Below are 22579 nucleotides of genomic sequence, written 5' to 3' on the forward strand. Positions count from 1 at the left end.
TCCCCTTCAGCCAGAAGGTGAGTGCTTTGCACGTAAACCATATGAGGAGAGTGACACAGTCTCAGAATTGCCTTGCTCTGTCAGCAAAAGGTCTGCCTCTGCTGCTCTGCATTATGTTCTGCTGCATTACATGCTAGGAACACCTTTGATAGGACTCTCGATCCACAGACCAGTCTGGGTATCGTGGGTATGTCTGCTTACCTGCATAAAATCTCCTTTTTCCTCTAGCCCCAGGGAGGCTGACTGTGAAAGACATAATCCTCACCAGAAAGCCATGATTGTCTCTGCAAAGTGAATGGTAAATCAGAGGGCGGTGACAAGCACTAACTATCACAGCGGTTTCATCAGTCAGGGTGCAGGCTCTCACTTTACTTGTGTATCTCCTTGCAGCAGAGAGCACCAGATTAGAATTTGCTCCTTCCCTAGCAAGCAGCTCCCGGCCGCTGAAGTCTGGATCCAGTCCCAGCTCTAGTTTTGCACTGGCTATGCTGAAATTTAATACCACAGTTTACAACGAGCCTCCCAAAGCAGCAGGTGCAACAGACTCTTTTTTTCTATGCTGAGATAAAGGCAGGGAGATAAAACCTCTATTAGAGCTTAAACAATCTTACACAGTAACTGCTGAAACTGGGACCACAGGCAGCAAGGTCTTATATGCAGACCGGATGAAATGGGGACATGACTGGCTTGTTGCCATCATACATTGCCTCCACCCATAGCTCAGAGACTCAAGGCAGAGAGTTCCCAATAAATACTAGATGGTTAGTGTGCAAAAAAATCCAATTTAAAATAAGGAAGGAGTCTAAATTTGTATAAAGGAGCTGTAAAAAAACACAACAGCCAATGCTGCTTAGTCCTCTGCACAAAAAAGCTCCATTTAGACAGCTCAGCAGTGCTGGCAGGACAGACTCTCAAGCTGCCACGGTGGCCTTCCACCCAGTAAGCCCGCTGATTATGGAGCTGGTGTAACAAAGCAGTGAGCAAACCCCAGTCCCGCAGGATCAGCATGTCTTTGGCTGTGTCTGTGCATCTCAGGTCCCTCTGCTGGCAGCGGGATTTCCAGCTCTCTGCAACTCATGATTGACAGATGAGCAGTTCCCAAATAAAGTATTAGCCAGCACAGAGAAACTCTGCAGAGGCCCCCGAGCCTTCACTAAGTTCCTCTGAAACTTGACCACACCGCTCATCAGGGAGGGTGAGGGAGCCACCGGGTCGGGCTTCATCCCTTACCCTGAGCGACGGCAGCGGCGGAGCAAAGGGCAGGACACCCTGTGCTAGCCGTGAAATAGCATCTCTGCCTCTGATGCCGCTTGTGTGATTTCCATCAAGTCTGATATGCGTGTGCCTCAATCTGTTACGGTGGGAAAGACACCCGGTGCCAGCAGCTCAGATGAGCCCTAACCATAACAGGGGCTTCTCAGGGCCAGATTTATGGGCGCCTGAGCTTCTTTTGCCCTTTTATTTTAAGTCTAAATGAAATGGCTGGTGCTCAGCTACAAAACCTGAGGAGGGCTCCAAGGACAATGATCTTTTGCAAGAGCAGATTTGCAATGCAGATAAAACAGGGCAGGCTGATGAAGGCCAAGTCCTTGTCCCTTGACCAGCTAAGGGTTTCTCTGAGCTTGCAGCACTTCCTGGCTGCAGATGCAGGAAGGGGGTGGTGTTTGGGCACTGGCCATCTCTTGAGAAACTGGATTAACTGTTAGTGTGGAAGGAGATTATTTCCAACTCATGCCTTCCAAAGTGCCTGTGTACAGTCAAAAGGCTACAAAATTACACGTATTACAAAGATTGGGGATGTGGGGGTTGTATGGCTGGACCTAAGGCACACCTGGGGTCAATACTGTCACCCCAGTAATACAGCCCAGAGAAACAAAGGCACGTGAATGAGAAAGACATTGCCAATTCAGCCTTTTCCTCAGCCTGGACTTCTCTTTGCTCTGAGGTATATAGTTAAAGGCAGAAAAAAAAAATAGCGTTATGAACAATCTCAGGGAACGGAGATGCCTCCCGCAGCACGTTCTCTTTTCTTCCGGGGAGGCCCTCTGAGATACCAGACAACAGCTCCAATTCATCCTGCCCACTTTCCCGGGCAGCAGCACACATCTTTGGAAGAGAAGTTGAAGTCAGAGGGTGCATGTGGGTGAAAGGAAAGGCCCAAGTCCTTGATTTGCTAGCCCAGAGGGCAGACCTCTATGCAGCCACCGGCTCGGTGCTTTGCAGGGTGCACAGCCTCTTCTCCTGACAACCCTTTACTTTGGTTTGCTTTGTTGTTTTTTTGTCTTTCTTTTTTTTTTTTTTTTTTTTTTTTACAGTCCTTTGTGCTTATATTTGTCACTATTTGGTGAAAATGTTCCCGTTGTGGCAAAAGGTGATTTTGGCCGCATGTTTCTCCCAGACATAATGAGTGCTCCAAAGCCGTGCTGATGGGAGAAGGCATAGCCGGAGCGGCGGGTGCTGGTCCGACGCAGGCGTCTCTTGGGTGAGGGTGGAGGTGGCCTTTTCTTGGCTTCTTTAATCTTGAGCAGGACCTGAAATCAGAAAATAAGATGGAAAAAATGGGAAGTGCATCATTATTCATAAGCACAGTAGAAGAGGAGCAAAGGAAGAGTAACTGAAGCAGGGGTTCAAAGCCAAAAATGATTGAGAAAACAGGATGGCAGGAGGGGTTTCAGAGCAAGAACTGAACTGGCAGCACAGGGTGGCAGCCTGGTAAAAGGAAAAGCAAATCTTACTCTAAGAGACTTCAATGGGAGTGAGGTCTGTAAGACATGGGGGGGAATGATTTCAATGTATTGTTCCTCACAGCTCTGCGATGCCTCGGTTGGGGTATTACTGCAGCTCTTTTAGGCACTTCAGTCAAATAACCCAAAATGTGAAAGTCATCTCAACAGTAGTCAGAAGTCCAGAAAACAAATAAGGAAACATTAAAAAATTGGCTTACTTAATCTAGAAAGGAGACTACTACAGGGGATCTCCAATATGTAAAAGCTTTTTATGGTGAGAATGGTGATCAATAGATTCTCATATTCCTTGGCAGAAGGGAAAGAAATAATGCACTTTATTTGCAGGTAGTGGACTCTGCTCACACGTGGCCACCGAGATCATCTGCGGCAGGCATCTTTTCAGAAAGTGGCTGACAAAGGCAGGAAGCCAGTACTGAGTGCCCGTGGCTCAGCAGAATCCCCAGCCACCGGACCACTTTCCTTTCTGTTTGGGACAGTGGCTGCTGTAGGTACTTGGCCTCTCTAAGCATCAGATCTGTATTTAAGTTCCTCTCATACTGCCTGCTGGGGATTTCCATACAGCAGGAAACCCAAACACTCCTCTCCTGTGACAATTCACTCCCCAGAGGAAGTAGAAAAGTAAAGTGATTTTGCGCTAGAGAGAGATGCTCAACCCAAGCTCTGAGGCTGGGATTCTGGACCACAGCTGTGTCAGGCTTCTACGCAACTGAAGAGTAAACTCAGCCCATTTTTACACACCTGAACTGCCTCTAAGTGTGTCCTGAGGACCTCCCTACCTAGCAGTCTTCTCTAGCACCCACCTACCCCCTCTGCAAGGGCTGAGAATTCTCCTTCGCTCATTCTCCAACAGTCCTGGAGCACCTGGGGAGCTTCACAGACATCCCGGGGGCGATCAGGGCAGTCACTGAGCAGCATGGAGGTGCGTGCCCTTGGGACTCTACTGAGACAGTCGTGTCTCGCAGCTCAGTGCAGGAAGAGGAAGGAAGCACCAGGTGGCAGCAGCATTTAGCAGATGCTCTTGTTTGAAAGCCAGCCCGGGTAGCTGTGTTTATGCCGATCTTCTTGAGGGGTCCATTGGCTGTAGTGAGCTGTGCGCTCTCTGCCCACTCCATCTCTCCCTGCCTCTCCCTGCCGTAGTGGCCTCATCTTCATATTCCTGGGGATGGGAGGGCAGCTGGTTTCAGAGGGGGCATATAATCATTGGTTACAAATGAAGTAAATTCCGAAGTAAAAAAAAATCCCCAGCAAGCACGTAGGCCTGGGTGGAGGGTGAAGGGCTGCGGTCTGCCAGGCTAAAAACTCTACGGCAGCAGGGCAGGAGGAACACACCACACCTTTGCCACTGAGCCACAGCACTTAAACCCTGCACCTAAAAATAGTGCAGCTTCCTCACTCCACTGCAATCTAATCCACATCTAAATAATCTCAGGCTTGATCCCAGCTGCAGATGGTTTGAACTGTGCCAAAACCGAAATTCAGTCCTCCTTCTTAAGGGACTAGGGGACAGAAGGATGGCAGCACTTGCACCTACGGAGACATACACTCTGAGCGATGCCAAGCCCATGCAATATGGCTCCACGGTAAGCTTAGGTGGTAGTAAGCAGCATTTCTGGTTTAATAGGGTATCTCCTTACTTTATCACTGGGAGTTGGCTTTAACTGAGCCTTCAGGAATCGAAAGCCAACTACAGGCAGCACACAGAGGATGATGCTGAGGAAGATTGCTAGCCACACGTTTGGTTGGCTGAGGGTGTTTCGAGCCGTACCTGAAAAACAAAAGCATGATTAAAACCATAACAGTAGCACCTCTAACCATTATTCACCTGAACCTTTCACTCTCTGTGATTCCGAAGCACTTGGCAAACAGACCAAAATATAAAGCAGACACCATCTCTAACAGTGAAAACAACTTGCTGTAGAGAGGATAGCAACACAATATCACTGAGATGAACAAAGAAAAATGCAATGTCCAGACACAATTGCAGCCACAACTCAGGGAGACAAGGATGTCAGAGCAAATGCCTCATCTCTGCACAAAGAGTCAAATCACTGCAAAGGATTGATGTAAATGTTCAGGAGACCTTCTTCAGCAGCAGTCCAGCCCTCTCACCTTTTGCCAGGACTCTAGTGCAAAAGGAGGAATACTATTTTCTTACTTTCCAGCACCATTTCCTGAAGCATATGGAGTACCGACTCTGACTGCCCAGCAGACGGTAGGATCACAGCCCGTTACGAGAGGAGCATGTGTTTCTCTGGGTGTCTGCATGGACAATGTAGCCTAATGGGTGCATTGGCAGAGCAACTGCCATGTGCTGGCGTGACACTGCCACCTTCTTTGAAACCAAAATGTTCACTTCTGGCATCTCCAAAACTTAAAAGAATTTAAGTTAGAACAAATAGTCTGCAAAACCCTCATTACAGGGCTTAATGATGCTGTTGTTGGCGATAAAGTTGCTGAATGTTTTCTTTTCAGTTGGCCGAATTCTGCTGTAATACAACTCCACTGAAATTAAAGTAAACAAGTTGTCTGAGTCCAGACTAGAAACACTTTCCTTAAAAAAGGTTTCAGACTGAGACCTTATTAAGCGGCCCTCAGCATTGTGGCTAATTTGACCTATGTAGTACCAACAGAGCAGCAGATAGAGATATCCCTGGCAAGTGACTTACCACCTGTCTTTGGAAACTGAATAGACACTCTGTCTTCTCTCACTCAGCATTTTTGATGCTAAAAGCCATATAGAATATGAAAGAGCAGCAGAAAGCATTCCAGCCAGCTCAGTAGGTTTATTTAAAAGGCCATTCCTGCGGCTGCATATGAATGTGCATTCTTATGCAAGGAAGTGAATGTGGCACACATTCACCTGGATGGATGGGATTCAAAATAAGCATTCCCAGCAGCCCTCAGAAATACCCTGGCATTTCTTGTAGAAAAGGTGATCAATATATTCTGTTATCGCCTCTAGAGAGGCAGTAACATGTACTAGAAATACTTGACAGATTTAAGCCCTGCAGTATGCCCATTTTGAGTGCAATCCAGATTTGTCCCAGGGCTTACCAACAAAGGGAAAGGAGGCTGTGAAGATCAGGTACATGCCATCACTATACATGGTGAAGGTGATAGCAAAGTAAACAGAAAGGCTGCCCCAGATGAAGAACTGGTTCACAACTGTCCAGTAAGAGGTGTCCAAGCCAATCTGAAAGAATGGAGCAATACAGCTGTTGTCAGTGCCTTAATTATTTAGCAGATCTGTGCTGAACACAGCTTGTCCTCTGCTTTATACACCTGCTTTACAAGACCTCAGACAGCAGAAACCATTATCTAGCGAGCTGTGGTTGATCGGTTTTCTTTTAAGAAATTTCTGTCATCCTGCTAGTACCACCTGAATTTTGTACCACCCAAGTTTTAGCTATTTCTTCCAGCAAGTGGGGGCCTAGCATCTGCATCACACATGGGGCCAGGCTTCAGAGACGGCCCCATAATGGGGACCTTATAAATAACTGCCTGATAGCAGACAGACAGTCCTGTGCTTCAAACCCTTCCCATAAAACTGGAATGAGTCCTCCTCTTTTCCTAGCCTTAACTGTTTTGTCTGCTATGACTGCAAATTTCCCAAGAAAAAGACTCTGCTTTCCTGTCACGCTGACCTTTCATAACATACAAATCTGTTGTTCTGTTGAACTGAGGAGAGTAATCTGGTATCAAGAGACTTTTTTTTGCAAGAATGCAAGATGCAGCAGCAAATACAATGCTATCAAGATCCCAAGTGGCCCTCCAGATGCTGCCTCCATAAAACAACAACTAATTCCTAAAAATATTACCTGGGATGCCTTACCTGTACAGACACCACAATCAGTAAGCAGGTCTGGGCCATCAGTGCAAAGGACTGGTAGTCAGCAATGGCCTTCCCATCACTTCTCATTGTATTGTACATGGCCCCATAGGGGATGAAGAAGAGAATGAGGGAACTGTAGATCCCTTGCAACATGCACTTGACAAACACTATTTTGTTAAAATAGAGGTTTTGCTGGCCAGGCACATATAGCTGAGGAAACAGCATGCTCCAACGATCATCCACATCCTGAAAGTAGACAGGAGATGGTCAGATTTGCTGGCACCTACCCAACTGACCACACAAGACCACTTAGGGTTGCCATGTCCCTGTGACATGCATTTCCATGAGAAAAGGCTCAGCACACAATTCACTCAGTTGTGCTGTCGAGCGTGCCACATGCCGAGGTCACCTAGACACATTTTCCATGTTGAATTTCACCGTTCTTGTGCAGAGAAAGCTCACAAGCGCTGCAAAATAAATGAAGGTACACTTCATCTTAAGCAGACTGCATGGTCTGCTCTCCTGAGACCTGCCTTGAAGCTAAGGGATAGAAAATACCTCCCCTGGGTACACACACAGGCAAGGCTGTCTGACCTGGATGCCTTAAGTGTCCAGAACTGAACACTGTGAACCATTGTGGAGCAGCAAGTTCCTACTTATTTAACTTGTAAAAGGCATATAGGAGCAGCTTTATTGCTCCTATGTCTTACTGAACAGTAATAGCGTATGAAGTAGAAATGTGTATTTGAAATTACTGCAGAAGGACTTCCACTGGAAAGACTGAACCTGGAAAACCTGTCTTCAGAGTTCTAGTTCATTCATTTTTCTGGGTGGTCATTAAAAAGTCACTTGTCAGGCTTCAGGAACAGAGCTAATAAGATGTGACTACTTCAGAGGAGCGTTGCAATGGCAGCTTTTACTGTAGTCAACAGCCTAACCCAAAAGTCTCAGCACACACTGAAACCCACAGGCCAAATCAGGACAATATACCATCTCCTCCCTGGTGCATCTTTTTTTTGTGCTCTCAATTCTCACTGGCAGGAAACTATTTTAGGGGCTACCACAATAGCTAGCCAGAAAGTCAGCTGCTTTTGCTTCACGGAACCAGCTCAAAGCACCCAGAGATAAAACCCTTATAAAAAAATCCAAGCGGTGATAGAAACAATACCTGATCAAAGAGACTCATTCCTAGCACCGGAAGGGAGGTATATACCAAATTGTAAAGCGTAATGAACCACTCATCATAGACAGTCTAAAGAAAAAAAACAGAGCATGGAGTTAGCAAAAGGCTGCCTTTTCCTTCTTCTCAAAAGTATACATAATTAAATGCTGGAACCTCTTGGTTCGAGACGCTACTGAGACCGAAAGTATAAGGTGACTCAAGCTCACCAGCTCTAAACGGCTCGTACCATAAGCTGTGGGAATACATGGGGGAAGGATCGCGTTATGCTAGCCCTGTTTGCTCAGCATCCACTGCCGGCTGCAGCCGGAGCAGGACACCCTGCCCCGGCACCGCAGAGCCGGGTGGGAGCAGGGCTCCACGGCGGGCAGCCAGCGGGCAGGGGCAGACAGCAGCCGCCCTGCCTGAACCCCTGCACCCTCAGCCCCGGGGTAACACTTGCACACTATCTGTGCTTCCCAGGGTCTGGTTGGGTTGGAGATGGGTTTATCTTAAACTAACACTAAATTTTTCACTGCAGGAGATTTGCTCCTCGTGTGAGCTGCTGAAGCACACCTGGGATTAAACTGATTGCTTCAAATGTGCTAGTAGGGCAAGCATAGGTCTTACACAGATCTGCACCAAACTGGTCAGGCCTCTGTGTAATCTGTATCCTTGTGTCATGGCTGTAGTCAGTTTGAACACTTTCAGAAATCCCACGGGGTATCTACGTGCTTCATAATGCACCTAAATGTCTTCAGGCATCTGTCCTCTACCAGCAGCACAGTGAAGGAAGCAGTATCTGCTTTATACTCATACAGCTGAAGAAGACAGACCTGCGTGCCATTCACTAAGGGGGCAGGGCGGGTGTGGCTCAATTTATTTCCTTTTAAATTTTTTCCAGATACTTTACTTGAAAATGCTAGACATGACCATGAGAAAACAGAAGCTGGACCTACCTGTGCTGAGAAGCCAGAGAAGAAGCCATACCAGAAATGCACTAACGTGAAGGCAAAATTCTTATAGAAGAAGTATTTGAGGAACTTGCACATGCGGATGTAGGACCACCGGCCATGGACCAAGAGCAGGCGCTGCAGGTAACGGAACTGTGCAAAGGAGAAGTCACTGGACAAGACCGCCTGCATCCCCTCCTGGCCGCTGATACCAACCCCGATGTGGGCAGCTGCAACGAGAAGGTTATTGACCATGTCATTACACTGACAGTTTTGATTGCCCCATTTTTTAAATGAGTTCCCTGCACTGGGACACTGTGTTAATTCCCTCCCAGCCTTTATAAAAAGCCATATGTAAAGTTATTAAAAAAAAAAAATTTGGGGGCATAATTCTTTCAGCAGCATTATGATTTTGGCTGTGGTGATGCATTTCAGTAACTGGGCTTGTATTATTTGAATGAAATTACACCCTCAATGACAATTCATGTTTTCATTCTGAATGTTTTCCAACAGCATAAATGCTGTGGTTCATAACAGCTGCTGTTATGAAAAAATAACTTCAATTTATATTGACATGTGACTTGTATTTACATGCATGCATGACCTTCCAACAGCCTTAGAATATTGCTCCAGACAAGCAAAATCTTCAAACCCCTTATGGATTTCTCAGACACAGTGCTATAAGGCAGACTGAAGCCTTTTTACATTTCCTAGGCTTTATTGGTTCAATCAAATAATTAGATAGAAGAGTTACGACTTTTTTAATAGTAACTTGGGTTTATTAAACATGGACATAAGTTTAATGTGACAGCTAATCATACAGCTTTAACTGACGAGAACAACCTTGATGGCTGGAGGTTGGTTAGATTCAGGGGTTTCCATGGAACAGTGAATTGATAAAATCCCAATGTCGCAACCCTCTCGTGGGGGGAGTGGGTTAGTTTCTAATTATCATGTACACTTTAACTTTTCTTATCCTTTCTTTACTGACTGCCTGACTTATTCCCTTGAAGCTCCCTACTTAGCCTTTTCTTTCTTAATTAAAAGACTCCAGTTAATCAATTCTTGCAAATTAACACAAGGAAGATTAGCAATAGGCCCTTCTGAATAATCTTAATTTAATTATACCTAGTTAGGGTTTTTTTCCATAAATTCACTTAGGTAATGCAGCATCAAATGATGCTCAAGGATGAAGGGGCTTAGAAGCCCGTGATTTATAACTCAAGGGAGGTAATTGACAAATGGCCCTACCACATGGAAATGTTAAAAAAAATCATGTAACATTATACAGACTATTTACAGGCATGAAGATTTTCTTTCTGCATTGCAGACAGGCCCTCTCTGAAACAAACTTTTTGTTCTTTGTGATGGTGGCGATGCAGACAGACAGGTGGACAAGTCACAGCCCCGGTGGGCTTTTGTCTATTCTAAGGTAGAAACAGAGAAATAGGCAGTAAATGCAACCTTAGCTTCCGGTGATCCTGGTGGTGGGAGCACAGCAAAGGGCCCTCCTGTGTGTCCTGGAAGGCAGGAGACACGAGTAGCCTATAGCGACGGTGCCCTCTAGAAACCTGCCAAAACTTGGGACACAGCTTGGTGCCACAAAGAGGGTGGTACAGCAGGCACTCAGATATGTGTTCCTGCTGCTAGGCCGCCTCAGATAGCAAATACATCCGCGACTCAGTTTGCTAGAGCATGCTGGCTGCCAGCTGTCACTCACTTTTGATCATGCTGACATCGTTGGCGCCGTCTCCAATTGCCAGGGTCACAGCCTTCTTGTATTTCTTCACCAGCTCCACCACCTGGGCCTTCTGCAGCGGAGTCACCCGGCAGCAGATCACCACTTTGCACATGCAGGCGGTTCTCACCAGCTCCAGCTCCAGATTCCCTTCCAGCGCGTAAGCCTGAGAAGAAGGAGTAAAGGGGATGTTCAGATCAGACCAGCAGCAACTCGTGGCCTGACAAAGAGCACGCAGCGGGAAGGAAGTGAGAACTGAGCTAGTTCTTCCGTTCGGCAGAAGGATGGTATGAGATACCCCAAGTGAATCCGTCCGTTCAGTCGCGGGGAGCATCCACACTGCGCAACATCATGCCACGCAGCGTACACCTATGAGCTTGCACCTCGGGTGCACCACAGCTGGATATGCACAACAGCTGCTCTGGCTGATGGAACCTGACAGTGCAGCAGAAATGTCAAACAACAGGAGCACTAAATTAACGAAGCTGCTGCTGGGCCTGAGACAACCTTGCCTATCTCCATGCAAGACAGTCTCTGCTTATCCCTTTGTTTATTTTTTAAGCTCTGGGATATCTGTGGTATAAATAGAAGAGATTTCAATTTGGGAGTACTTAATTAAAAAAAAACATGGAAAAAGCTGAGCTCAGATGGGCATGACAAAGCAAAATACAAAGCCAGGGAGAAGGCAACTTTGCTCTGAGTGCTGTCCTTTTAAATCGATCAGCCATGTTATTTCTATTCGGGAAGCACAGAGATAATTGGATGTCTGGTCACCCCTCCAGCTCTGCGTGAGGAGGAGGGAGCGGTGTTAGCTTTTCATATTTCTTTCAGAACGTGCTTTTTGGCTCTGTTCTTTGGTGTCTCTTCTCAGTAGATATGCATGGAAGGAATCTACAGGGCTCTCTCCTCCACAGAGCCATTACAGCAGGCCCACTGCCTTTTCTGCATAAGGCAAACAATCCTTAGGCCCGATATCCTTCCTTTTAGAAACAGAGAGCTGTGAATCACCAGCGCCGCTGCTTCCCTCCCGTCAGTGGCAGGCAGGCTTGCTCAACAAGAAAGACCTTTTCATGGTTTAGCTTTAGTACCGGCCGGTCAGCGCAGTTAGAAATGCTTTTGCCACAACGTCCTCACTGCACAGCACTAGCAAAATGTTATTACATCGTATATTAACAGAACTGCACACAAATCAGTTAGTATGATGATGCCATTACAGATGCTAATGTACTTCTGTTCACTCACTTTGTTGAAGCAAGACCACATGTGTGCATAGCCCCAGTACTGCCATCCCACCCATCTGCACATAGAGATATGGCACTGAACAGATGCTGTGTTTGAATGCGACTGTGTCAGCACTGTTACCATTGTTCAAGCTCTAGTCTTACAGAAATAAATAAATAACATACAGTTTTGTCCACACTATCCTTGTGGTCCACACCCAGGAGAAAGCCATGGCCTTGGTAAGACTGGCCGTGTCCACTCTGCTGCAGGCTATGTGGGCTGGCTGCTCCCATACAGCCCAGATTTGAATTTCTTTTTGTGGGACATATCTCCTTGCCAGGGTGTGGGTGAGTGTGTGGTTTTCCAGGAATAAAAAGAAAGCTTGACACCGCTGCCAGCGGTGCTTTTATAGCAAAGCACTCAGGGTCTGTGCTGCAGGCTGAAGGGACGGAGCAGGAACAGGCAGGGACTCGCAGCCAGCTGGGATCTCAGAGGATTCACCTATGCAGATGCAGAGAACTTGATAGAGCTCTTGTCTGTTTTGCAGTGGGGATTTAAAGATTAAGGCCCTGGAGTTAAAGAGGGAGCGAGTGTAAACGAGGGAGAGAGGGTACTTGACAACCTAGACTCTGCCTGAAAGTGTCCCCTCTAGTCCAGGATCCATATACATGGCACATAAGCCAAAAATGGAGCAAGATGAGATTTTTTTAATAGTAATTTGCCAGGCTGGCATAGAGCTGGGAGTTAAATTTGCTGGACTGCTATCAAGAGAGGAGGCAACCACAGGGAACAGAAGCATCTCTTTACTGAAAGAGTGGTCAGGCCTTGGAACAGGCTGCCCAGGGAAGTGGTGGAGTCACCATCCCTGGAAGTATTTAAAAGACGTGTAGATGAGGCACTTAGGGACATGGTTTAGTGGACATGGTGTGTTGGGTTGATGGTTGGACACGATGATCTTAGAGGTCTTTTCCAACCTGTATGATTCTATGATTCTATGATTCTATGATCTTGTCTCTGAAAGGCAGCACCTCCCAGCTCTTTCCATGTCTACCTATTTGCTTCCCGTGCAATCTGGGAAAGCAAAATACAATAGACAAATAAACCTGATCTAGACTAAGCCTTCCTCACAGACAGGTTGAAATGTATCTATCTAAATTGTTTTTTCTCTAATATGTTCTAAAAAATTTCCGTGGATGGAAAATCTATTCCAGCACTTCACTATTCTCACCAGGAAGACATTTCACCCAAAACTCTCTTATCTCAGTTGAATTCAATTACTTCATTTACCTGTTATTATTTGAAAAGTATTACCAAGACTGATCAGTATTCTCCAGGCTCAAAAGTCCTAACTCTCTCAGTTTTCCTCTATGCTTTCCAGGTCATGCTTGACTACTCTTACAGTTTTCTTTGTACTCTCTCTAGTTGGTTTACACTTTCCTAAAGAAAATGGCCCAAATAAGTTGAATTATTTCAGCTAAGACTTTACCAATGTCAAATGAAGCAGGAGGCTTTCTTCACAAGTCTAACAGATGATGCTTTTACATACATATCTCTGATTTTGTATGTGTGTAGTTGATGATGTGAAAATGGAGAACAAGGCATTTGTTCTTACTGAATTGCATTCTCCATTTTTCCAAAGTATTTCTCCAACTTGTTAAAATTGTTTTCAAATCCAATCTTGAACTCCATCATGCCTGCAGTTTCTCCCAGCCTGGTATTATCTGCTCTTTTTTTAAGCAGTTAATGCAAACACTGAATATCAAATAGATGTGGGATAGCCCCCTGCAGATGCCACTTAACTGTTGTTTTAGATCAACAGTGAACCCTTAAGAGCCATATTTTCCAAGCAGTCTTGCATCTGTCACTTAACAATTTCATCTAGACCGTATCACTTCAGTTTGCTTGGAAGAATGTCATGGGAGAGACCATCAAACAATTTATTAGTTGAGTTATAAGATATATATCCTATCTGTTAAATATATGTTATATCAGATATATTTAGTAGAACACGCTCTTGGCATACTTGAAACCCATGTCTGATGTTAATTTATCTTCTTGCTGCATCCATAAACTGCCCGATTATTTTTCTAGTATCTTTCTGGAAATGAAAATTGATACAGCTACTCTACCCGTCTTGTTCACCTAACATCAGGGCCAACTCTTCCCCGTTCCAGTCTTCTGAAACCTTGCCCATCACCTTTGATGTCTTAGATAACCACTGAGCCTAATCTTCAATTAGGAAGAAAAAAATCCGGTCCTTTAGAGCTAAGTTTTTAAAGCATTTTCAGACTCCCAGTATGTCCCTATCACATTAAGTTCTTCAGAGAACTCAGCCCTAACATGACTCTGAACCTTCCTTACCAGGCTGTGGCCGGTGATAACCAGACCGTACACCCCATTTGCTTGCTCATCAGGTATAACTTTTGGTTTTTTTGACGATTTTTCAAACTGAATGTTGATTTCATCACTGTCCAGAAAGGAGTCTGGCTTCATCTTTTTCCTTGCATTCCTAAAAAAAATCCAGGATAATAATGAAAAGCTTGTAAAGATATGTATGTTTTATTAGATCAACTTTATCAATCAAAAAATTGATGCTTCCGTTTGATAATTTAGTTCAATTTTTCCTCTATCCCTACAACAACGTGCATAGTTTAGCTGCTGGTTTTTTGTGCAGATCATCCACATGCTTTTGAAACTGTAACAAGTGTGTGCTAAACTTGTGCTGATTTAAAGTCAAACAAATCATCTGAGTGTCATGAAGGACAGTATCCCGAAGGGCATCCCAGTTTTCTGTGCATATTGTCTGGCAACCACCTATTTCAAGTGAAAAGGATTGAAAAACTTTCCCATTTTCCACCTATACCTAAGAACTTGTGTCTACTGAGGGGGCTAAGGAGGAAGGTAGATTTCCAGATAATTCTAGAAAAGGACCATGTCCAGACAAAGGACCGCAATGTGGATGAATGGCAATAGCAATAGAGCAACAGATAGCTCAAGCCTGGAGCCAAAGGCTTTGTGGCTCCAGATCACTTGTCGAATGTTAGCTAATATTGCCTGCCTGACTCTGCTTTCTTATACATTTATCTAGATTTGACCTCTTGGATCAAGGAGCTTCAGAGTTTATCCTCAGAGGAAATTTCTACATTGTCTTTAGCTGCTGGATCTTCCAGGGAGCCAGCTAGCCCCTTAGCTAAGGTCCTTAAATGAATTGCACCAAGTAAAGCCCACAGGAAAAAAAGATGGAGTAATACAAAATAGAAATAGTGTCAGTGCACAGCAATGAAGCTGTATATTTCAGCCATTTACCTCAGCTCATTAAGTACGTCATCAGATGTGCTGCCTTCAATAACGAAAACATCTTCCATGTCATCGTTCAGCAAGTTGCAGGAGTAACCGATATTCATTGCCGTCTCTGGGAAAAATAAACCAGGAAGATGACCCATCCTAGCAGCCCCAAACTCATCCACCTCCTCTGTGGCCTTTTTACACACAGGACAAAAGCTCTCTTTCTCACTCAAAAGAGCTCTGAGCCTTTCAGACTCACAGTTTAAGAGAGCCAGGAGAGTCCCCTTGATGGATGTAGCAGCAAATCTCCCCTAATTGGGCTTCACAAGGCCACAGAAAAAAATAATTCTACCAAAATGAAAAAGCTTAAAGCACCCTTTGGCCAACATACTTGGAGCAACAAAAAACATTTCATGTTGATTCAAAAAAATTTTTTCAGGATTTTTAACTTTCCCTCCCCCTGGTCCCAGAAAAGCCCCAAACCATAGTTCTGAAGAAGAGTATAAAAGTATTTTGTTCAGAAAATTCTGAAAAAAAATTATTTTGGTATTTCATAAGCAAAACTATTATACTTGGAACATGACAAAATGAAATATTTATTTTTTCTCAAAAATTCTCTGCTCATTTCTTGGACGAAATTATTTGCAAACACTTTTGTCCTCCCTGAAACACCATTGTTTCTCCAAAAGAATTCATTGGTGTCTATTTACCGTTCTTTCCAACTTAATGCTTTCTCCAAAAGCCTAAGTTTCCTCCATTTCTATTCTGGATCATTAATGCCAGGACCAAAGTGAAACAGACCCAACATTCACTTTAGCATTAAAGTTCCTGGAAAGCAGGACAAGATTTTTTCCACCTTCTTCACCAGGACGGTTGACTGTACAAAAATGACACCTTTTCACAGCATATGATAGGGACTATGGGATGCTCACTGCCACCTCTCCGAAGGCAAAGGATGCTGCCTTCCCACTGCTTCCAGCCTTAGAACAGGAATTAAGAACAGGTACTAGCTACAGTTATCTGCTCTAATTCCAGATAACTGGAGTTTTGCCTAGCTGGCAATGAAGCAAAGCCCTGTAAGTTTGTCTTTTGTGCAGTTTTCAAAGGAGAAAGAATGAGAATATGGGTCTTAGCAGAGCCATCCCACCAGTGAGAGAGAAGAGAAACATCCAAAGCTGTAGCCCCTTTACCTTGCTTGTCTCCAGTGAGAACCCATATCTTAATGTTGGCTTTGGCAAGAGTCTCAATTGTCTGTGGGACCCCATCTTGTAACTTGTCCTCAATTGCTGTGGCACCTAGTAGCTTAACAGAAAATGGCAGAGAACTGGTAAATCTTCGCATTGCTAGCAAAGGAGAAAGCATTAGACCTCCAGGCAATTATTCAAGCAAATACAAATGAAATCCAGGAATAAGGTTGTACTGATTTTCATTCTTCCTCACCAAATTTACTGTACAGAGTAGAGCCCTGATCCTGCAAATGTTCTAGTCTGTAATCCCCCAGACTCAAATGAATCATGAACAATCATGAAATTATTTGCCAACGTGTTTGTAGACCTACAGGTCTGTGTTCTTCCACATGTCCCCTTCACAGCAGATAGAGTTTTAACTGAGGGGCAAAGACAGCTGCGCGTCCATGTCCCCAAACCTCCATATGCATCCTCTAGTGTGGAGATTGCTCCCAGCTATATTGTACTGCAGCTGTCATTTGGCTGCTAAACATCTTCTTCAGCCCATAACAGACCTGTCCCCACCTCTGCTCAACCCTGTCACACAACTAAACCACAGACTGCTCAGGACACAAACCTTCATTATTTTAAAGTTACTGCTTTTTCTGCATTTTGGAGATACTTGGTGGCTTTAACCTATCATCAAAGGGACATGAAGGTTTCACTGCTAGCTCAGGTTTAGGCAGCATCTGCTACCACCTACCTCCTGCTGTTGGGAGACTGAATTCAGAGGTTGGCTTTAAGCCCAAGATCCGTTTTGGCTTCCTGGGGTGTTCATCATTCATCAGCTGTGAGTGTTAACAATGTAGACAACAGCTCTGACGGAACTTCTCTATAGGGTCCCCAAAAGTGCACAATCCACATTTTACAGCAGTAGTCCCTGGTCCAGCTAGCGAAAGCTTAAATGCTTGTAGCATGCAAAGCCACCTCCTGGGAGCACCTGCTCATCCCTGGCAGCCTGAGTCTGAGCTGGAAGGCCAAAGACGGACGTTGATGTCAAATATGCCCAGGAAGAGAGAACAGGGGCTTGCATTTCCCACAGCCATTGTCTTTCTGGAGCTGCAGAAAGGCACAATAGTATTGTTGACAGGTCTTTGCCTGTCTGCCCATGACCTCGTGTAAGAGCAACTGGAGGGACAGTTGTGATGCCTTCCTGACTGTGGATCTTCCTTAGTTTTTACATCAATCACTGATAAATAGTATTTTTACTATTATTCTCTGAATCTAACCATGTTCCATCCCTTGTGTCCTTATATCCTTACTCCCCCTAAGGGCCCCTAGCAGGAGCCTGCCACACAAAGGGACTTCTGCTCTTGCCCACTAAGCAGACTATGATACTTGGCAGTCCTCTACACCTCTACAAGACCCATCTGCTTCCTCAGTGACTCTGGCTCTCACACCCATTCTCTGTCACAAGCCAGGCTTTCCTACACCCACCCTCTGTTCTTCCCACAGCACCTTGGGGAAGTAAAATCATTCCTGGTCAGAGAAGGGTCTGATGTAAACAGTGTTTTCTTCTGAGCCACACTTCTTCCTGCTGTGAGCCCGTGACCTTTTCTCTACTCAGGCCATGAGCTTCATAATCCTTTCTCGCAAAACAGCTGGCCCCTTAACCTCCTAAACCTCCATCTTTCCTGCTTTGAACATGACCACAGGGCATTTGCACAATGTAGTCTCTGGACTAGAGGATCAGCATTTCCCACTACTCTGTTGAGACCCAGAAGGGCAGCAGGCTCTGCCCTGTGGACTATGCAACTTCCAGAGGTCAGCATCTCCTCGGCTCACACTTGCTTCTTCCCAGGCACTGCTGGCATCCTGAGCGTACAGCTAATGGAAGGAGCAATGGTGCGGCTCCCAGGATTTCCAAGATTTCAGGAAAGCACTGCTACGAGTGCAAAAGCTGAATTGCTTCCCCTCAGATCCCACACATCCTTTTCATTCATTATTCACGGCTCTAAAACACAGGCAGACCCCCCAGGGCATTCAAAAAGCTGTAACAACACTCAGGGAGAGAAGAATGACTTGAAGATCACAGTTAAGCCCCATTTCAAATTGACACAAACATGTTCATGGACATGACCTCCCCATCCTGCCCAGGGCTGCAAGAACAAAGAAGACACTCTCTGAAATGGAGGGGTGCTGGGGATTATTCACTGCCTGCCATTTCAAAGACAGGAAAATAAATTTGCACATACAAAGGATAGCTATGAAATATTTGTGTCCATGTTATCTCCCTTAGGCTCTGCTATGTCACTTCGTCACGAGAAAGCTACTCTGACACCCACATGAGTTAAAATAAAACCATTCCCTTGCACTGGTGGCTGACACCCCAATTTCGTGCTCCTGACGGAGGTGCCAGTGAAAACCTAGGACTGCCATATTCCCATCCGCTCCCATCACACAACCCACTGAGCTATTTGCAGAGCAATGTTTACTGAAGTCATACTGAGCTGTTTATTGACAAACCACCGTCCTCGCTGCCTCCCCCAGAGCTTGGCCCAGATTCCCTGAAACACCAACCATTAGGTCTTTTTCAATCTCTTCATATAACTCCGACAATTTATCTTCCCGTCCTTCCAAGGCAGTGCTTGCTTCATGGTGACGCCCGATCCAGTCCTGAAAATAGTCTTCATCCAGGTTTTTATAGGCCACCACAAGTGTCCTCAGACCTTCACCAGCAAACTCCTGCGAGACAGTGGTGAGGCAGAATAGGTCAAAGAACGGTCTGCTCACCTGGGCTTACAAAGGACCCTCGGAAAGCAAACGGCTATTTGCAAAACTTCTTGTCTAAAGTCTGCAGACGAAAGGTGAAAAAATCACAACTTAGACCACAAACCTTGGGGTACTTTTTACTAGTTCCAGACCACTTTATCATTGCCATCCATGGTCCTTACAAAGAATAAATTCAGAAATGCGTTCCTACTTTCTGGCTCTAAAGCTTTAGAGCAGGCAGTTGTTTCTCAGGTTCATATTTCTCAACATAAGATTCAGAATAATAGTGAGGCCTAAATAAACACTGAACACAGCCTCGAATTTTGGACCTGGGCTCAACATTTTTAGGGTAAAAATGCTGGCTGAAATGCACAGTGTGAGCACAGTCAGTCATGACATCTCAGCAAGTTCTTGTAACTGTGCTTTCTGCAGAGGTGCGATTGACAGTATGGCTCTCAGTGTTCGGTGGAATAACAGAGATCCCTTTGTGAAAACAGGGGTGTTCCCCCAGGCTTGAAGTAAAGGTGCATCAGGAACAGCTCTGCTCTGCCCTGCCCTCTCCTTCGGCAGCAACTTTCTCTGGCTGCCCCAGGCAGCGAGCGGAGATCTTTGTGCTACTGCACACCCCCTCTGGCAAAACTTTTTGTTATCTTGTGCTCTGCACTATACCAGCAGGATCTGGTATCTGGAGTAAATATTGGCTGAAACATCCACTTGCGTGAGTAACCACCTCCCAGTGCAAACCATCAACAACTTAAAAGGCCACAAGTTTGAGTGACACATTTTCCTTGCCGCCCAGTCAATATGCCCCTATATAATCTGGTAGAAGGGGAGGTGAGTATGTCCCAGCGCCTGCCCGGTCCCTTCTGACTGACACCTCTCGGATCGCAATCACTGCAGATCTGAATTGTATTCAAGAAGGTAAACGGCTCTGTGGCCCTTTACTGATCACCTGAGTTATTCCGATCCAGGGCATGCTTGAGTGCATCGGGTGCATGCGTTGTAGAGTAATAGCAGACTTGGATGGAATTTAGTTGCCAAAACACAGATGCGTTGTGCCTTTTCAGGTGTTTCACCTATCCTGCCTGGCTTCCAGCTCCTACTCCAGAGGCATACAGGTCTCCTGAATGTTCTGCATTGTATTTGCCATCCGTGTCCAGTTGTCCTGGATATTCTAGAGCAGTTCAGATGGCACCTGCTGCCCATGCTTAGGCAACTGATTTGAGATCTAAGGCTTTATAAATTTATTTTCCTCTCTGTTCCCCACAAAAAAACAAAATTAAAAAAAATAGTGCTTGGGTGCTGCTTCTGAAATCTGTTTTTTGTCTCAATACAAAATACATTTCCACACCTGGAGAAAAGGAGACCATCAAATGGAGGGATGTTGTGCAGAAGGAAACACTTACATTCAGGTGTTCTGTCGTCTCCTCTTTGAGAGAGTCGCAGGATGAATGAAGCAGTTCATAAAGAATGGTGTCAGCCCCCTTGCAGTACAAAGTCAAATCACCTTCTGGACTCCGCACTACGAGGAAAAGAAATGCTACAAATCCCAGACTGAGGCAGTTGGGATTCACAGCACTTCCATCAAAACAAAGAAAGGTTTTTAGAGGTGTCCAAACTCCACCAAGTTTTGGCAAACTCCCAGGAATCAAGACAAGCTTTGCTTAGAAAAGACAATAATGCAACTACACTCTACCTTAGCAGTAGCAGCACAGGCAACTGTACCCAGATTGCATTGGTCTGAGCAGATGCTCTGTTGCACTATGTGGTTCCTACAGGCAGCACTTCAGGCAGGACATCTGCATTCAAAAGTCAAGAACAATTCGTTCTTAGGGAACTGGTGCTGCTGCTCTTATTGCTCCTACCAGTAAAGGTACTATCACGCTCTTGCTACAGTTATGTTATTCCACTTCCTGAAATATCTGAGGATATTGGAGGGTTAAAAAAGGCTACACGAGGTTTCTTGAATCATTTCTCCATTTTCCTTTCGGGAAAGTGGGCCTTTCTACTTGTCCTTGATTTCTCCTTTCCCACTTTCTCAGATTTCACTGATAATTTTAAAGCTGATTAGAAGGAAGGCCTTTCCTGCATCGACATGAGGGAAGTAAGATATGTAAAAAGCTTAGTGTCTTCAGGAGGCTGCTCCGTCGTTGTGGTTCAGATGTTAAGATGTTCTCCCACCTGCCTAAGTTAAGTATTTAGCTAGCACTGTTGTTGTGTAATTGAAAAGTCAAGGCAGCCCATCTCAAGCGCTCAGAAGTAAATGTTATTCAGAAAGCATTGCAAAGGAGGTCTCCTAGGAAAGGGCATCACAGCAGAATGAGGGCCAACTTGAGAGCCTAAAAAGTCAGGAAGGAAAGAAGGGAGCAAAGAGAACATACCAATAACAGACATTCGCTTGCGAACATTGTTGAAATCAAGGATAGCTAGGAGTTTGTAGATTTTTGTTTCTCCCATTTCCATGACAGTGATGGTCTCCGGTGTGCGAGCCCGGAACACAAATCCAAAGTTCCTGGCAGCAGTGACGAGGGCTCCCTCATCAGGAGATTGGGCCTGATACACCAAGTCACCTGTCGTGCAAGAAAAAAAAGTAATGTGGCTTCTGCCTTGTTTCTGAGGCTAAACGAATACAAAATCAAAGACATTATATAGCAGTTAACCCTTTGCTTTTCTGTCTATGCCTAGAGGTGCAGCTCTAAAAAGCACCTTCTGTCCACATATCTCCATCATGTCCCATCAACCCATCTTCCAGACCAGTGCAAGAGGCCTAGACTCTTTTGGGGACTTTTATCACTCTCTTTGGAGTCCAACAGGTCTCACTGAGAGGACAACTTCCTTGGGTTTAACCCCTTCTAGTTACATCTGCATGTATTTTTCCCATCAGTGTTTTCACCTTATATGTGTCAATTAATGGTTCTAGCCTTTAAAACACAGTTTTCACTCTGTCTGGGATTTGAGGAGACTGACCCAGTACCTGCGGGAACACTGGGTGAGTGGAGCTAATGCGTCTCCAGTGGATAGGTGCTCTGTGCTCTTTACTTTATGGGACTTGGTGCAGAGTACAGAAGGAGTGGGACAAGCCATTTGCCACCTCAGGGAAGCTGTGGCACCTGCAGTTTTCGCACTCCAGAGATGTAGTGCTTGCAGTAGGGTCAGCTCCACCACAGGAACACACAGGGAGTGGAGGCCCTTTTTCTTCCCATGTGACATCTCCAAAGACACTGATTTTTGTGTAGCCATATACTACAGAAAATCACCAGGGAGCCAAAAGGACAAATAACAGCTTCTGTGGTGCAGGGTGTACGTAACCACTCAGTCTGGTGCCTTCAACAGTCCTCACCTTCCTTCTTCTCTTCTGGCATCACTGTGTGACAAAGTGAGAGCAGCCGGAAGAACCTGTGCGTCGGGACATCACTTAGCTTCACAGCTTCAACCAGGCTATGGTCATAGAAGGCAAACTTCGGATCAGCTAACTGGTTGTATGAGAAATCAACCTTCTCTGTGTTCTGCAAAAATATGTCTCGATGTTATTTGTGGAGCTCTTATATGCCTGTACACCAATGCCTGCCCATCATAGCCCCTCTCCCTTCCTTACATTTACAAAGGGCCTTCTCCTGCAGGGCTGTTCCTGACAGAGATTGGTGAGACTAAGTAAGTGGGAGGTCATGAAAGCTACTGAATCAGAGGAGAGGACAGGCACTTGAGG

The 22579-nt window shown here is 45.3% G+C and overlaps 1 protein-coding gene across 2 annotated transcripts in view; it reads right to left on the minus strand.

Moving 5' to 3' along the window:
• Positions 1-2283: 2283 nt before the first annotated feature.
• Positions 2284-22579, minus strand: part of LOC142075954 (phospholipid-transporting ATPase ID-like) — a 74032-nt gene continuing 53736 nt past the window's right edge. For both annotated transcript variants that reach the window (XM_075138148.1, XM_075138147.1), the window contains exons 15-28: positions 22214-22379; positions 21255-21443; positions 20280-20395; positions 18682-18846; positions 16126-16237; positions 14957-15062; positions 14012-14159; positions 10412-10595; positions 8698-8921; positions 7748-7831; positions 6580-6825; positions 5802-5940; positions 4382-4512; positions 2284-2531 (exon numbers count right to left, since the gene is read on the minus strand). In XM_075138148.1, coding sequence (XP_074994249.1) covers positions 2310-2531; positions 4382-4512; positions 5802-5940; positions 6580-6825; positions 7748-7831; positions 8698-8921; positions 10412-10595; positions 14012-14159; positions 14957-15062; positions 16126-16237; positions 18682-18846; positions 20280-20395; positions 21255-21443; positions 22214-22379 — 2232 coding nt within the window. In that variant the 3' untranslated portion in view covers positions 2284-2309. The remainder of the gene's footprint in view (positions 2532-4381; positions 4513-5801; positions 5941-6579; positions 6826-7747; positions 7832-8697; positions 8922-10411; positions 10596-14011; positions 14160-14956; positions 15063-16125; positions 16238-18681; positions 18847-20279; positions 20396-21254; positions 21444-22213; positions 22380-22579) is intronic.

Source organism: Calonectris borealis, chromosome Z, assembly GCF_964195595.1.
Source record: "Calonectris borealis chromosome Z, bCalBor7.hap1.2, whole genome shotgun sequence".
NCBI classification, from domain to species: Eukaryota; Metazoa; Chordata; class Aves; order Procellariiformes; family Procellariidae; genus Calonectris; species Calonectris borealis.